Source organism: Aquila chrysaetos, chromosome 15 (genome assembly GCF_900496995.4).
Source record: "Aquila chrysaetos chrysaetos chromosome 15, bAquChr1.4, whole genome shotgun sequence".
Lineage (NCBI taxonomy): Eukaryota > Metazoa > Chordata > Aves > Accipitriformes > Accipitridae > Aquila > Aquila chrysaetos.
Window position 1 is genome coordinate 23892103 of NC_044018.1, and position 17205 is coordinate 23909307.

At 35.0% G+C, this 17205-nt stretch overlaps 1 protein-coding gene across 1 annotated transcript in view; it reads right to left on the reverse strand.

The window, feature by feature from the left end:
* The window catches only part of CSMD1 (CUB and Sushi multiple domains 1), a 1239551-nt gene that overhangs the window by 51493 nt on the left and 1170853 nt on the right, over nt 1-17205 (reverse strand). Inside the window, exons 53-54 of the mRNA XM_030037616.2 lie at nt 15647-15820; nt 11268-11441 (exon numbers count right to left, since the gene is read on the reverse strand). Of these exons, the coding sequence (XP_029893476.1) occupies nt 11268-11441; nt 15647-15820 (348 nt within the window). The remainder of the gene's footprint in view (nt 1-11267; nt 11442-15646; nt 15821-17205) is intronic.

Consider the following 17205-nt stretch of genomic DNA (forward strand, 5'->3'; position numbering starts at 1 on the left):
CTACCCAAAAGCAATTCTAACTGAATTATCTTTGAAACACAATAGTGAGAATAGAAAAACTTACTTTTCCATGCAGACCAGAAATATGGAATGTTCAAGGAATATATTACAGTCCCAAAGCATCAATTTGTCTGTGTGATAGTGTTCTCATTCTTGTACCAGTAGTATCTGTTTAGCCAGCTCAGTGATGAATACAATACAGAATAGTCACTGAATGCATAATTTAAGCATGTGCTCTGTGCAAGAAAATTCTTGCATCATACATGAAGTCTTATCAAATGATTATGCATGACAATACCATCCCTCAAGCTAAAAAGTATGCCTGCAGTGCCATTTACCATCAGCTATAGATTTTTAAATATATATATACACGAGCGTGCTGTTGCTACGAAGGGCTGCAGTAAGGAGTACTTTAGAAAAGAATTTGAGTTGGCCAGCGTACAGAACTAAGGCAGCAGTGTCCCTGATTGCCTTTCGCCCTGGGGACTCAGTTGCAAATCACGGTGAGAGTAGACGGAGATTGCTTTCTCTCAATGACAGCTGTCAAGGGTTACGTGGGAAATGAATTCTGGCACTCTCAATTTAGTCTGTTCAGAAAAGCAGGAGAACGCTTCAAGTCTGCCCTGATGACTTTGGAACCTCACACTGAGTAGATTCAAACCCTTGAGGACAAAGAAGTGAAAAGACCATGTCAGAGTCCTTTAGGCAGTTTTCTGTTAAAAAGTTGAATGATCATCAAAAAGTACATCATTCACAGTATTTCATTTCTTGTTCTCGCTCGCTCTTTCTATTTTTTTTTCCCCTTGACAGAAACAATGTTAAGCTTCTATTTAAAACTTTCCTATCTGATCAACAGTGTTTTAAAACTTTTTTATTTGAAAAGTATTACATTAATGTTGGTATCTAGAACATGTATAGGGACTGGCACTCAGAGTGAATAAGAGTAGAGAATTCACTCTGACTTTATGACAAATTCTACAAACCGCTGTCTATAAAAAAAGAAGGCACTGCTTGTCAAAGTATGATTATAAAATTGCCAGTCCATGGAATTTTAGTAAAGTTCAGTGCAAAGTCAACAATACACAACAATGATAACGTCTTAGTGAATTAAAGGAAAAAAAAAAAAAAGAGAAAACACTGCTCAACTTAGAACTTCGCTTTGCAAAAGTCTCAAATACATAGAAGTCTCATTTTTTAATTGCTATTTTTTCAGTGGGGGCCAGTTGGAGAGTGATTTCATCATAGAAATTCTGGTCATGCAAACCATAAAACTAAAATATTTATATAGGAAGCAGAGTGTTTTGTGGGTTTGAATACATTATTAATATCTATCCAAAATCTAAGGTCCTGACCGCATGTCTCTGGTGAACCTAGACCAAGGAAATTTTCACTGTAATTAATGCAGTATAAATGCTATTGGTAATAGTGCAAAGTAACACTAATAATTTGCTAAATAATATCTTGCTATAAACAAGACCTTAACTAAGATTAATAGATTCAATGAAGTATATAGTTCACATTTGTTTGCTTGCAAGATGAAAAGCTGACACACATCGCTTTTAACTGCATTCCAGAGTATTTGCCATTGATATAAGCATGCCAAACATTCTTTCATTGTTACAAAAAATACAGTCTTTCTTATATTTTCTATTTGAAAATTTCTGCTGGAGGGCTCTGATTAACTAGTGTGATGGTTTTGGCTGGGATAGAGTTAATTTTCTTCATAGTAGCTAGTACGGGGCTGTGTTTTGGATTTGTGCTGAAAACAGTGTTGATAGCTAATTCTATACTAAAATAAAAATGAAGCAAGAAGTATGTTAAAAAGAAATTCCATGAACTTGCAGTTATTTTTTTAAGCTTTGAACTGAGTTGGTGGAACTTTATAAAACAACACTTTTTTCTGGAACACCAGATTAACTAGTTTAAAAAGCATGTATTTGTCTCTTGGGTATGTATGAAATGTCTTCTTCCTATTCCATCCCCAGCAGGAACCCAGGTGTTACAGGAACAGATAGATCAGAAAGTACTTACCTGTCATTGTTCTCTGTATGTGTTGTCTATATGTAAATTCATTTGTGGGCATCTGTGTACAAGTAGTATCAACACAATAACTTTTGGTATAATAGTACAAACTCTAGGGTCATGTCTTGAAGTCTTTCTCTTCAGATTTTTTGTAATCAGAGCATTGTTTTTCACATGGGAGAGGAACTCTATTCAGTTGCCCCCAAAGATGTTTCTACTACCTTTTGATATGTCTTTGCCCACTCCAGAGAGGTGCAGGAATAATTTTAAGAAGTCCTGCATCATCTCTGCCAGCTTCAGGTAAATATCTCAGACACTGCATGGCATCTCCCATGGCACCTTGCCTCTTTATTCAGGAATCTTAGTCAAGCTCTAATTATCCTTCTGAAGGATATCAACATGCTATCAACATGAACAGATGAGGTATATTCAAAGTATGCAAAATTCTCAACAGAGGCCTCTGACTTTGGAAAAACAAAACTGAACAAAACACAAAATTTTCTCAGCTTATATGAACCCTTGATACCACCATAAATGGAAAACTGCTTAAATACAGAGTTGCTTTATCTTTGGATGAGAAGAATTGGTCATCAGTCTCAATCTCTCCCACCCTTCTATCAGCTGTCATCAGAAAGATTATTTTTCTTGTCAGTGAAGGAGTGGAACATACTACCACTGGTTCAAATTATATACCCACTAAAGAAAACACAACAAAATTGGCAGTTCCTTGTAGATACCAGACTCTTGATAAGACAAAAAGTCTAACTGAGCTTTTCAAGAATCTATCAGTAATGAGATAAATAAAAAAAACCCTTTCAAATTAGAAATTCAGTACAAAACCAGGATAAATAGAGACCTGAATTCTTTATTACTTACAAATACCCTGGACTTACTGATACAGACTGGAGAATGTGAGTTAGCTCAAACCTCTGCAACTTTGCCAAAGAGATCTTCCCAGTAAAACATTTCTGGTTTTAAGAAACATGTTTTCAATAGTGGAAAAGCTCTTAAATCCTATTTATGAGAAGATGTAATGAGTTCTGAAGGGAACAGTAGCAAAGGATATATATACACTTTTCCTGATGTAGATTATGAATCTGACACTGCTTTATGAACTGGCAGCAAGTGATAGGACAGTTTATCAAATGCCAAAGCAAAGAAATCAGAGCAAGAAAATCTCCTTCTTGCAAATACTTGCATTCTAGATGATGTGGTTAGGTGTGGGAGTGCAGAGCCCTGAGGAGACCATCTGATTCAGTTCTCATTTTGGTGCTTAAGAGTTATTATGAAAAGTAGAAAGTGCAGAGATTGGCTTTCTGTGTTTCCAATGACAAAAGGGAAAGCAGTTCCAAACTGCTAAAGGAAAAAAATCCACACTGAACATAATTGGTTTAGGATTTGACATTTTCATAGCTAGTTCTGGGGTAGCACATTCGGGGTGCACCAAGTCCTACTCAGGCAGGGTTGCCGAAGAGAACATAGATTTCGCCATGAGAATTTTTTCGATACCATTTTGATTCCAGTTCAAAGGCAAGTAAACTGACTACTTGACATGTTATCAAATAAATAAAGGCAAAGGTAGATAGAGTCCATGTGGAGATGAAAATGTCCTGTCTCACAAATTATGATTTTAAAATCATACTTCAGTGATCTCAATTTTCCAGAAGAGACTATTACAAATCTTAAAAAAAATAAATAATATAGAGAGAGAGGATTAAATATAAATTTTAAAACAGATATCATTTTTTCAATAATTCAAAAAAAGTTGCGGTTTTATCTCACAGAGTATCCCAACATCACAACAAGCCATATTTTTTACTTGTGAAAGAAATAGTGGGAACATGAGATTTTCCGTGACATAGGTGTTTTAATGATTATGTTACTGTCGTGGTTTAACCCCAGCCAGCAACTAAGCACCACGCAGCCGCTCACTCACTCCCCCCCCCACCCAGTGGGATGGGGGAGAAAATCGGGAAAAAGAAGCAAAACCCACGGGTTGAGATAAGAACAGTTTAATAGAACAGAAAAGAAGAAACTAATAATGATAATGATAACACTAATAAAATGACAACAGCAATAATGAAAGGATTGGAATGTACAAATGATGCGCAGTGCAATTGCTCACCACCCGCCGACCGACCCCCAGCTAGTCCCCCAGCGGCGATTCCCCGCCCCCACTTCCCAGTTCCTATACTAGATGTGACGTCACATGGTATGGAATACCCCGTTGGCCAGTTTGGGTCAGGTGCCCTGGCTGTGTCCTGTGCCAACTTCTTGTGCCCCTCCAGCTTTCTCGCTGGCTGGGCATGAGAAGCTGAAAAATCCTTGACTTTAGTCTAAACACTGCTGAGCAACAACTGAAACCATCAGTGTTATCAACATTCTTCTCATACTGAACTCAAACCATAGCACCGTACCAGCTACTAGGAAGACAGTTAACTCTATCCAGCTGAAACTAGCACAGTTACCTCAGAAGACAGATCCAAAATCCAATATTAAAAAATGTGTTCATTTTAAGGGATTAAATGTTTTACTTGATGTGCCAAAACAGTTTGCCAGAACAGATGAAATCTTTATTAAATTATCAGAATAACAGCATTCTGGAGTAGGGAGGAAATACCATGGTAAAGAAGTTCAGTGCTTTCAGTGCATTTAGGATATAGAAACATATTGAAATACTTTGTTTCATGGAAGTTTTTATCATATGGCTTTAGAGTAGCACGTATGATCTTTTGTGTGCACTACTTTTTTGTCAGGCAAAAAACCTCATATAATTTCTTCAGTAAATTTCCTGCCCGTGACTTACTAGTTAACCTACTACTGACACAATAGACAGAAGCAATGTATCACTGCAAAAGAGTGCCTGAGAACTGCCTGGCTTTATTTTCTGAAAATATCAAGGTTTCCCACACATACATAATAGCTCCATTGGAAAATAATAAAATAAAATAAAATAAAATAAAATAATCTTCTGTAATAGCCTAAAGCAGTAATCTATATTTTGTAGTAACTGCATGTAGAGTCAGTAAAGTGAAGCCAAGTTCATTATTGACTCAAGTGAACTCAACCGAGGTTTGAAAGAAAGATCATACGTAAAATCTCTGTTGAATTAAATGATACAGGTTTGCCAGAAACATCAATCCCTTCCCAGAAGTATATTTAAGGAGCTGGAAGATTTACTTTCTTTGTACACAAATTCATAGTTCATCACTAACAATGAACTGTAATACAAATGTTTTTCACCCATTAGAGAAAAGGCAATTTTAGAAGGAAAGGCATATGCCAGAAGAAGTGCTATTAGTTGCTTTAGGTAAGTTCTAATCAATTCATTAAGAGCAAATGTGATATAAGACATTTAGTCGGTAGAATTTTGATTTTTTTTTAAATCATGGATGTAAAATTATCATTTCAGCACAATTTCATTATTGAAAAGCACTTTTTTATTTCTTAAATCTAACTAATAAGGACTTTTTGCTCTTCTTTAATGTAAATAATATAATTCAAGATTTATTTTATTTAAACCTTTTTGGCAAAAAGAATCTCTAGTCATTTTGAATCATGCAGATTCATCCTTTAATCCAAACTATATCAAATTATAAATGAAAGAGCATAATCATCATGAAAATGTTACAGCAATTTTCACAGCATATGGTCCAAAAATATAGTATTTATTGAAGTAAAAATCTTAAATGGTATATAAAATTCTGCTCTCACTGAAATGATGTAAATGTTATTATGCTATGAGGTTATAGGGACGCACCTTACAGTAGAGAAGACTCCTTTGCCCAGATATAAGGGTAGAGTTAAACTAGGTAGATGCATGCAGAGAGGTGTTCTGTGGGAATGTGCCTGGCTGGTATGGAGGTTTGAACCAGACTGCTTTGCACTTCTCTTTTCATTCTTTTGAAGGAACACCAAAAGTTTTTGTTTTGCAGTGAATTCCTAAATTTATTGTGAGCAGCAGCATATAGGCATGTTCTTTTCTAGAAAATTCCAATTACTCATTCCTTTTAAGACAGAATATTTACACAGGAATATATGAAAAATTCTATTTTCCTTTTGCTCCAGCTAGGGTTCTTAACAGTGTCATTAAGCATAAGCTTTGATGCTTGCATGCTAGAAACAGTAGGGTTTCAGGAGCTTAGGATTTAGATAATCTCTTACAGTGTTTAGTCGATATGTGGAATATTTTTTTACTCATTGAAATTCCTTTCCTTTTGTTCTGTATTCATCTAATTTGGGGAAAACAGTTGTATCCTCTTTACTTATATGTATCTTTAAGGTTTTTTTGAGTGCTGGAGAGTCATGCAGCGATGGTTAAGTTAACTTAGTTACCCATCTAGTTACCCTAGATGATCTAGGTTACAGTCTCATAATTTGGTTCCATTTTATCTTAGTCTGTGAGACTGTGTTTTAATCTGAAAAGCTTGAAGTCTTCTTATTTTTGTTAACTCTGTGTTATGCAGTAGCCTAAAACAGGGGGATCAGCAGAACGATAGGTCTGGAGATACCACGTACCACCTCAGCAAGATTCTCTAAATTCATCTGTCAAAGTCTAATCATAAATTGTACAGAATCACAGAATCACAGTTGAACTTGGAAGGGACAGCTAAAGCAGTTTGTCCAGTCAGGTTTTGAATACCTATAAGAATGGAGACTCCACAACTTCTCTGGGATATCTATTTAGGTATTTTACCACCCTCACAGTTAAAAAGCTTTTTCTTATGTTTCAGTTTGTGCCCTTTGCCTCTTGTCCTTTCGGTGGGCACCACTGAGAAGTCTGGCCATCTTTTTTTACACCCTCCCTTAGGTAAGCATTGATAAGATTCCCCTGAGCCTTCTCTTTTCTAGGATGAACAACCCCGGCTCTCAGTCTCGCCTCAAATCACAGCTGAGTCCATGAGGGAAGGTTGTGTTTCAGTGAAAACATGTTTAGGAAAGGCAGAAAACACCACAGAGACAGGAGGGGGGGCACAAAAGAATTAGTGAGAAACAACAGAGGGAACACGAAGGTTAGAGGAGAAGGCAGTGCATGGGGGAGCAGATACTCTCTGCAGGTAATGGAGGACCCACACCAGAGCAGAGAGATGTTCCTGAAGGAACGGTAGGCTGTGGAGAACCCACGTCAGAGAAGAAGAAAAAAGTGAGAAGGAAGGAATGGCAGAGAGAAATCGCTACATAGTGACTGCAAGTTTAACACACCACACTAACTTAAAATGAGAAACAATACCAGTTATCAAGACAATTAATACATTTTAAAATTTCATCTAATTGAAATAAAATCTCCCAAATTTCTAGATCAGAGATGCATGTAGTAGGTCAATGGTATAGAACTACTCTAACACTGATATGCTTAAACTGACGTGGATATCACCTATTCCCTTTGCACTACAAATATCTTCTGGTGCACAAATACATTTACAACAGTTACTATTACTTTAGATAGTATATTCCTCTACAGAACCTAAAAGTAGGGTTTCTTAGAGAAACTGCAAACTTTATGACCTATCTCTTTTTCAAACAGTTTAAATGTCAACATGGATTTCAAGGTTGATCACCTTGAATCTAGAGAAACTGCAAACTTTATAACATATCTCTTTTTTCAAACACTTTAAATGTCAACCTGGAGTTCAAGGTTGATCATGCCCCAACACTTCTGTATTATTCTGACCAAGTCTCTGTTTCTCCCACTAATTGTGACTTTCTTACGTTCAACCAAGGCTCTGAGACTCAGCTTTGGCACTCTACTTCTTGTACATCTTCGGTTTTGTAATTTCTCAGACAAGAGTAGAAGGGGTGACATTTGAGTAATACTTACAGTTTTTATTGCATTTTAAATAATTTTTTTGTTTTTGAAATGAGCTCCTTCTCTTTTAACTTGAGGTTACATTCTCCCACATCATATACCAACAAACATTCCAGTGTAGAAAAACAATTACTTATCCATTCCCTATACTGACCACTATTGCAAGCTGTGATTATATAAATACTTGTCACACTGATTTCAGTAATATTTAAATCTTTATTGATTACAGTTCCTAAACAACTCTATGTTTTGTAATACAGACCTACAGTGAGGCAACAGACAAGCAGTAGGTGACAAGATTAGGTGAATCCTCACAGTTCATGATGGAAGAGAAACAAGACAGTCACTGAAAAATAACTATTGCTGTAGAGAAAGACATACTAAGTGAAGAGAAGAATGAAGTGAAGAAGCACTGAGTGAAAGGCAAAAGTCTGTGTTTCCACCACCTGCATCAGAACAGACAAAATTGTAGATACTCAACTGAGAGAACTCTGGGCTGCTCCACTGCAACAGGAGTTTGCCATTCGTAAGTGAATGGATCTTGGCAGAGTTGCATCTATAATACTCACTGCTTTCAGAAAACCAACCTCCTTAAACAAGATTTCAGACCATAAAATGACCTGGATCAAACTCAAATTCATGTGATGAATTAAAAAAGGACAATTAAAGTAGACAGGAGACACAACTGAAATAATGTTGGAGTAACTGTAAGGCTCCTAATTCTTATGTTCTTATTTTTTAAATCTCAGTCATTGCATTATTTTTCATAACTTTCCTGGTTTTTTTTTCTCTTTCACTTTCACTTGTTTTCCTTTTAATAAATGTACTTGATTTCAATGTAAATAGCTGAGTAACCCAGCTCATAAATGGGTTATCTCTGCCTCTGACAGTCAAATAGAGCAGATCCAGACTGCATCTACAGGATATGTGAACAAATGTGTATTTTCAACAAATAAAACCTTACTTAAATGCCTCACAGATGAGATAGAGGAGTTTGTTCACTAAAGTCTAGAGAAACAAAACAGTATAAAAGGGGAAAAAAAAGTACATGAGCCTAAATTGGAACAGTTTGCTAATTCCTGTTTCTCTGTTCCAATAATTATATTGCTATGCTAGTTAACTCACTTGAATAAATTCTGAGGGTAGTGACTGAGGGAATTGCCATCTCTGTATTGTTTTAATGAGAATAAAAGATCTAATTCCACACACACTGAGCTTGAAATTGCATCAGCTATCTCTGAAACAATATGGTGAGCTAATCACCAAAGATGATTATTATTCTTAGGAAGAACCATTGTAATACAATATGATTTTTAATAAACCAACAGGTGAAGATAATAAAGCTACCAATAGCTGAAGTTAACTTCTTATTACATGATTTTTAGTCTCAATGTTAGTATCCTTAGCACAACTTCACTGACTGCAATTTCCTTTAGCACATTAAAGACAAGTTACAAGGGACGAAAAGCATAGTACTTACATTGATTTAACATTTACGTGATCATTTTTCCAGTGACAGAAAATACTCAAGAAAAACTTACTAGCCATTGCATTTCTGGAGAAATTATTTTATCTGCTTTAGTATTAACCCCCCTTTTCAACAGTCTGTCTAACTTGGACCTGTCTAATCAGAGAGGACAACAGAATTCCAGACTTGTATTCTGAATAGTGGAAGATGAGATTAATTAAAAAAATCATGTTTTTAAAATTTGTAATGTAATCTTTAGCTTCTTAAGTTTGTAGCCAGCATTCAGGCATGAGATACAATCCATGCAAAAGAACTGAAAGGTTCATCAGCCTAAGGAAAATCCTAAGTGACTTGTGTGATATTCCTTTGAGAGGATACATGAGTTAGCAAAGTTTTGCCAAATTATGTCACAGAAGGAAACCTTGCCAGCCTTGCCAATTCCAATTTAACACTCAAAAATCTATCTTAGGTATAATATGTATGTAGTTTCTATATATATACATACATGTATAGATAGATCAACTGATCAATCAATCAGTTGATTGGTCTTTGTGTTCTATTTCTTTACAAGTTCCATACCAGGCAAAATCATCAGGTTCTCTCCAGAGACTAATCATTTATTATTTGGTTTTGGTTTACACATTTGGAAATTGGTACTGTTGTCAATAGTTATAAATGGACCTGGACAATTCCAGCTTTGAAAAGGGAATATGACCAGAAACAACAGTTTTAAATTAGATCCATTAAAATACATTTCCTTCTGGAGCCTTCACAAAAAGAGCACTGAAGGATATACAGTATCTCAGAAACTTTTCTCCAGGCTTTTGAGATCTTTCAGTATGTCTTACATGATTCACCTCATGTCCTGCCTTTCACCTCTCCAACAATTTGCATTTATTTTATAGCCAGAAGATATTCAATCTGCCTCAGTGATTCAGAAGAAAACATTTCACAATATCATTAAATATTATCACCATATTATTGGATTCAGCATTGAGAAAGCATGTACTACACCAGTACAAGCTATTTTGGGGCATACAACATAACAAACAATTGACCAATGAACATATTTTAGTGGTCTGATAAAGATATTGGTGGAACAGACCAAAGATTTGATGTTACCTCCATATTCTGCAACAATAGCCAAAGGTTGAGGAAAATAAATAAAAACAGTGGCCATAAATGGAAAGAGTAACAATAGGGTAACTTTAGATACTTGTTTTCCTTTTAATCTTAATTACATTACTGGCATCTGGATAAATAAATAATAAGGACACGATGAAATCTGAGAACTTTGGATTGTGTTTTAAAATGGTTTCTTTTTGTCCTTCCCTAATATGTACATTCAATACACAGGTTTCTTCATAACACAAACCCTTGCTTCATTTTCATCTCTCAAACATCTCCATCTTACCCAGAGCGTACTAGTAATTAAGTTCAGATATGTCTTCGGAAAAAACCAATCAGAATTAAATCTTACTTTATCATTTTTTTTCTGGGTAAAGAAAAGTCAGGTTTCACATGTACAAGAGTTATTAACATCTCTCAGGCATTGCTAGGAAATACAGAAGGATGAAGAGTGTTTTGATGCAAGAATATGTTTTCATAGGAGTAATGGACCACTTATGGAAACTGTATTCTAGTGCACCTAATTCAGGCTAGATAGCCAACTGTGATTTATTAATGTAATATAACTTTTGTGATATAAAGTACACTTTATGTCTATAAATTAAATGCTAGGTATTGCAGTCTGAGAACTTTAAGATAAAATACTGAAAAGCCTAGGCTTCCCCAATACTCAGCCCTAACTCCACTTTCCAATATAGAAATGCAAAAAACTCAAATAAAGGTGGCAATAAGTTCCTAAAGGTCAGGTTTCTGAATTATATCCCAATATTGTGAAGGCAGGGTAAAGGATCATGCCTGAAATAAGTCATTAGAGAGCAGAGAATGTATAAGAGAGTTTCTTACCTCGGCAGTTGGGTAAAGGGCTACTCCACTGCCCATTGCTTCGGCACTGTGCTCGAGAAGCACCCTGAAGTAAGTACCCAGTGTTGCAAGTAAAATTTACAACATCATTTAGATTGAACTCACTGCCATTAGTCATTCCATGAGCTGGATTCCCAGGATGTCCACATGTGATTGCTGTTAAAAAAAAAATAGGCAGGCTAGCATCTAACTGAAAGGTACTATTCCATGGAATCACTTACAGGTTGGAGCTCTTTTGTTTTGTGTTTTTTTTTTTTTTTTCCTTCTGAATTTGCCTTTTATATTTATACAAGAAATTTAAGAAAAAATAGGATATATATATTCAGAATTCTTAACTGCCAGGAGAAAAATCTTAATTTCTCAGTAAAACTTTTAGAATCTACTTTTTACCTTATGTTGAAAGTTGTAATATAATTACATATATACATGCGTTTCGACACTCATCTGATACATATTAGACCTTAAAAAATGTAAAGAGTTCACCATATTTCCTACTAATGCAACTGAAAAAAAATATTTTTCCCTAAAAGCTTCAAAATGTAGTAAGGCCAAACAAATGGAATTTGATGTACTACTTCAGAGCATTCTGGAGTTCTGAAGCATACCTGTTCCAAAGTTCTTGAGTTGCTTTGCTGAAGTAGTGATCCTTTTAATCAGATTTTCTTATGGCAATAGAGAAATCATTGTTGGGAGTAAATCTTTCCCGTTATGTGTAGTACATGTGTTGATTATGCTTAAATGACACTTACAAAATACACTTATTATGGTCAAGCTCTAGCTTTCCACATGACATTAAAATAATATAGAAAAATATAGAAAAGCATCATACTGACAATATAAAACCAGAATGTGTATATACAGACACACACACACACACACACACACACACAACTTTTCAACATTGTGCTGGTGATGTTTATCATACACAAATAAATATCCTATACACAGGTTTATCTTTTGCTTTATTATTTTTGGTTTGTTTGTTTTTTTAACTTGAAGAGACATGTGAAAAATAATTTAAATGTGATTCTTTTTATTTTATCATGGAGTTCAACTGTGAAACAGTATTTTCAACAGTACCTGATCTTTGAGAATTAAATGGGACACCTTCTTATATAGAGACTTATGTATTTAGCCCTTAAACTGTGTAAATAAATCTACTTAAAACACTTGAATCTTTTCTGCACCATCTCATTTGAAGCATTGGAAGATGTAACCCTAAACATCAGAATAAAATCTTACTACATGCACAGGATCAACTTTATTCTAGCCCAGTTGTTGCATTTCTAAACTGTTACAGATGATCAAGTTTGCATAAATAAAGCCATTTCCAGGGCCATGATAAATCACTTAACATAATTCTTATATAAAAACCTATTAAATTTTAAAAAATGCTATTACCTTTAACTTTCTGCAGTTTCCTGAACAAATTATATGCCATAGGTTTTAACAACATAAATTTAGGTCTCTTGTAAAAACTCTAATAATGATGGATAATTCTGTTCAGTTGCCCTTTTCAACAGAAGCATACCCTAGTCAGTCAGCTCCTGGTTAGACCTTATTACTCGTGACAGGATGCTGGGTTTTGTAACACCTTCCAGAAGCTAAAGATCTCAGACACTGAGATCTTAATCACTGCATCTAGTTCTGTCACCGCTCCATTACAGTTACTAGGTATCATTGAGCTGTTGACTGACCAACACTGCAGTAGTTGGATTCACGCAGTAGTAGCAAGTACTTAAAAGCATCTTTAAAAAAAAAAAAAAAAAAACCAACAAACGCAAAGTAGATCATTTTGGCATTATAGTGTTTTCAATCACCACTAAGCTTTTTACGCAATCAATTTAATACTGTTTACCTAAGCAGTAGCCAAGACATTTCAAATAAAGGTTATTACTGTTGTTTTTATGTCATCTAAATGGTGGATTACAACTTCCCTCCTCCATCCTAATATAAATAACTGTCCTACACATGCATGCACACACATGCATGTGTATCCACACACATGCTAAATGTGTCATGGGAAAATAGATGTACCTGGCATGTCTGAAATCAATACTCGCTAAAGAATCACACATTTGCCTATTATATTGCGAAGAGATCAACGTACTTAATGTAATATAACTCCCAAATATATACTCCAGTCTTTAACACAGTATCTTTCTTAGACCCTGGAGACTTCCATCTCACCACAGAAAATACATAACACAGAAGAAATAATGGTAGTACTGATAGTACTTGGGAAAAAAAAAAAAAAATCCAGTCTGAGTACCTAGCTATATAACTAAGCCAATGTTTCAGTCATCATTAATATAGCATATACTTTTAGCAAAGAAGGTTAGTCTCCTGATTTCTGTTGTGCTGCTACTCACAAGGAACTGATCAGACATCTTTGTATCTCCTGTTAACTCTCAATAACCAGCAAGTGAAAAGATCTTTCAGAAAATATTTGGCTAAAGTGTGGTCCAACTGGTTATCCAATAAAGAGACAGGGAAACACCTGCGTGTCACAAATTGTGCAAGATGAAGGCGGCTGACTTTCATATGAAACTAAGAAGCTAAAGTAGTCACGGGTGGAGTACTCCGAGTCCTTCCTTAGATATTTTTTGAAGATTGCAATGTCTAGTACTTGCAACTCTGAAATTCCTTTCAAAGCCAATTAGAAATACAAAATTATGTGTGATCTTCTGTAAGAATCTCACAAAATAAAGACCAATTTGTGGTAAATTTTGAGGACCACAGCCCATAACTTTTTCATGGTACCTCTGCCATATTTGTAGTTCCTGGTCCACACTGCTCAGTCAGAAAACCATTTCAGTATCACATTAGAGAGCACATTTCTAGCATTGGTAAACAGTATGTTTTTACTTTTCTTCTCAGAAATAACAGCCATTTTTATGAGAATTTTTAATAAATAGAACAATAAATAAATTTAAAAAATAGGAAAATCATCTGAAGCTTGGATGCTGATGTAACAAAAAATCACTTTGTATGGCTCTTTAGTCTGGCAGTTAAAAGTAAAAGAAAACCATGTTGTAACGGGAAGTATTAGACAACCTATAATGACAGAAATTGCTGCCAGTTCTTCTCATAAGAGTAACGATAACATCAATTTAGGAAGAAAGCCTCCCCCCCCCCCGCCTCAGCTTTGCCCCTTTCTTTTGAAGGGATTTTATTCACTGCACAGTAAAATTAATCCACTAAAAGTAATACTGCTAGCTGGTGGCATTTCTCCTTTGATGAATATAAATCACTTGAAGATATAAATAGGATTTTAAAAGGACAATGACACTTGGCAGGTATTTTCTGCAGCTGTATACAGGTTGAAATTTTCATTTTACCACTAAGACAGAAAATACTGAACATTTTTAAATCTAATGATTCATGAGTAATGTATTTTCTCAGAAACGAAACCAGGATACTAACACGGATTGAACAGAAAAGCTGATCATCTCAGTGACTATCTCTGCATAGACAAAAGTACTTCTGTCTGAATTGCAGACATCTTAAAAAATTACAAAATTGAAATAATTTATATAATTGCTCCATTAAAAACAATAAAAACTGTATAGAAATAGGGAGCCTTATTAAACTGAAAAAGAACAATAAAATCAACTACACAATAAAGTAGTAAAATAAAAAGCAGAGAAATCAGACTTGACTGATTAAATGGCTGATGGTTCAGAAAACGTCACAAAAACTGCTATGCAAATGAGGATGGAAGTAGAGTAGGAAAGACTCAACAATTCCAGCAATTAATTATGGGATTTTCAAAAGCAGGTGAATTAAGAGCAAAAAAAGTCCTACTAAAGGGTATAAAAAAGTTAACATTTTTTCTAACAGATGTCTTATAATCCAATACCATGCCTGGGCTTGCACTGGTAAATATTAGGAGGCCAACTTGGAAAAATGGGCAGTCACCATCAAAACTGCACAGATGAACAGTATTCCAGCTTTACCCACCAAACAATGAAAATAGACCAAGGGATTTTGGTATTCCTTGTGAAAAAATAGGGGAGAGGCTTAGTAAGCCCACATTTGACATAGAAATTATGCCTGGAGAAAGAAAGAGATAAATGAAGTTATACAGTTGCAGCCTGCTGTTCAATCCACTTCAATGCCTATGTAATCCTGTTTCTGAAACAACAGAATTCAGAAATTACTGGATATAGTTTTTTCAGTCTGTTCTAGGTTAGAAACTGCATTAGATTATCATAATCACTCTTGCAATTGAAAATAGGTCCAATAAAAATCTGATCTGAGCATCTCATTCCAACACCTTTGAACACCCAATCCACTGTTAATGTTCAATTACGTTTAAAACAGTAGTAATAATTCAGTGAAAAATTAATTATACTTACGGACACAAACAGGAGTTTGTCCAGACCACTTGTGATCCTGTAGGCAAATTCTGACAGATGTACCAACAAGTCGAAAGCCAGGATTACACTGGTAGACTACGGTATCGCGATAACTGAAACCATCTCCACTAATATGACCATTTACAATTGGGTCCGGAGAACCACAGTGACCAGCTACAATAAAAGAACAACATATCAAAAACATATATTCTTACAAAACTTGCCAACATTTACAAGAATGCTGATAGGAAAACAAAATTTCATCCTTGCTTTCAATAAACTATATATTAGAGTCAAAGACTGCACTGTACAGAACAAGTTCTGAGGTGTAAAAACTACAGGTGATACTTCTACTTTTTTAGGGTGAAGTGATATTCAAATAGTTTTAATTTTCCTATGTATATTTTCTGCAGATTCTGTTGCAGAAATGACAAATTTGTCAGAAGAATGTCTGGAAAATGTAAATTGCAAATGTCTGAAATTACAAAACATTCCGTTTAATTGCTAGAAAACTGACAATTTTAGCGTGGATTTTTTTTCCCCTTTGCCTTAGTAAGGTTGCCTTTTTCCTCAGAGAAGTGTGAATTAAAATGTCTTTAACTCTTAAACCCATACTGTTATTTCATCATAGAGTTCTGGTTTCTCTCATTCATGATTTGCCTTGGACTTTGTAAGTAGATCTCTACTAATAAACATCGTTGGGACCATTCTCTGGCAGAGGCCAACCAGCACAGAGCAGTCTACATCCGTAAAATGAAAATCTCTTGCCCTCCAAACCAGCACAGCTGCTAGCAAGCTGCCTACCAGGATCAGTACTGGTTTAAGCTAACTTGAACTGTTCCTGGAAATTGTCTTAGAGAATCTTAGTGAAAAACATGTCTACGCATTGTTCTCATGATTTAACAAGAGACATAATCAAGTTTCATGCTCGTTTGCATGTCCTGGTGTTGTTATTTTATTAGACCAAACATAGCCCTTGTTATTATACATATCCAGCAAATAATTGATTTCTCACTAGCAGGTCCTCAGACATTAGTAGGCAGATCCTAAGACTGTAATCACATTAAAAAACCAAAACAAAACATAACTAATTTTTTAAAAAATAAAGAAAACATAAATAATTTCTGTGGGATCACAGTCAGTCTATTGCCTTCAAGAGAAGAAACACTGAGTTATTTCAGATATGTATGTAAGTCCCACTTAGCTATATCAGCTCCTTTACAATGCCATTTAGGCCCCTATTTTTATTTATTAGAAATTTTCTCCAGTCTAATTCAAAGCCTGCAACATAGAAAGCAGGTTTCTACATAGACTTATTGAAAAAAAAAATTAATTTCTACAGCTAAGTATACCTTGTTATGTTCAAATATTTCCTAACATTCAGCTCCAGTTTCTACAATTAAATTCATGTTTATTTATTAATGGCTTTTAGTAATGAATCGTAAAAAGTGTTTTTATCGTGTTTACTCTTTCCAAATAATAATCACCTTTATGTTATCTTCAGCTGATTCTTAGCTAAAGTGACATATTTAATGCCTTTTCTGTGCTTATAAATTCAT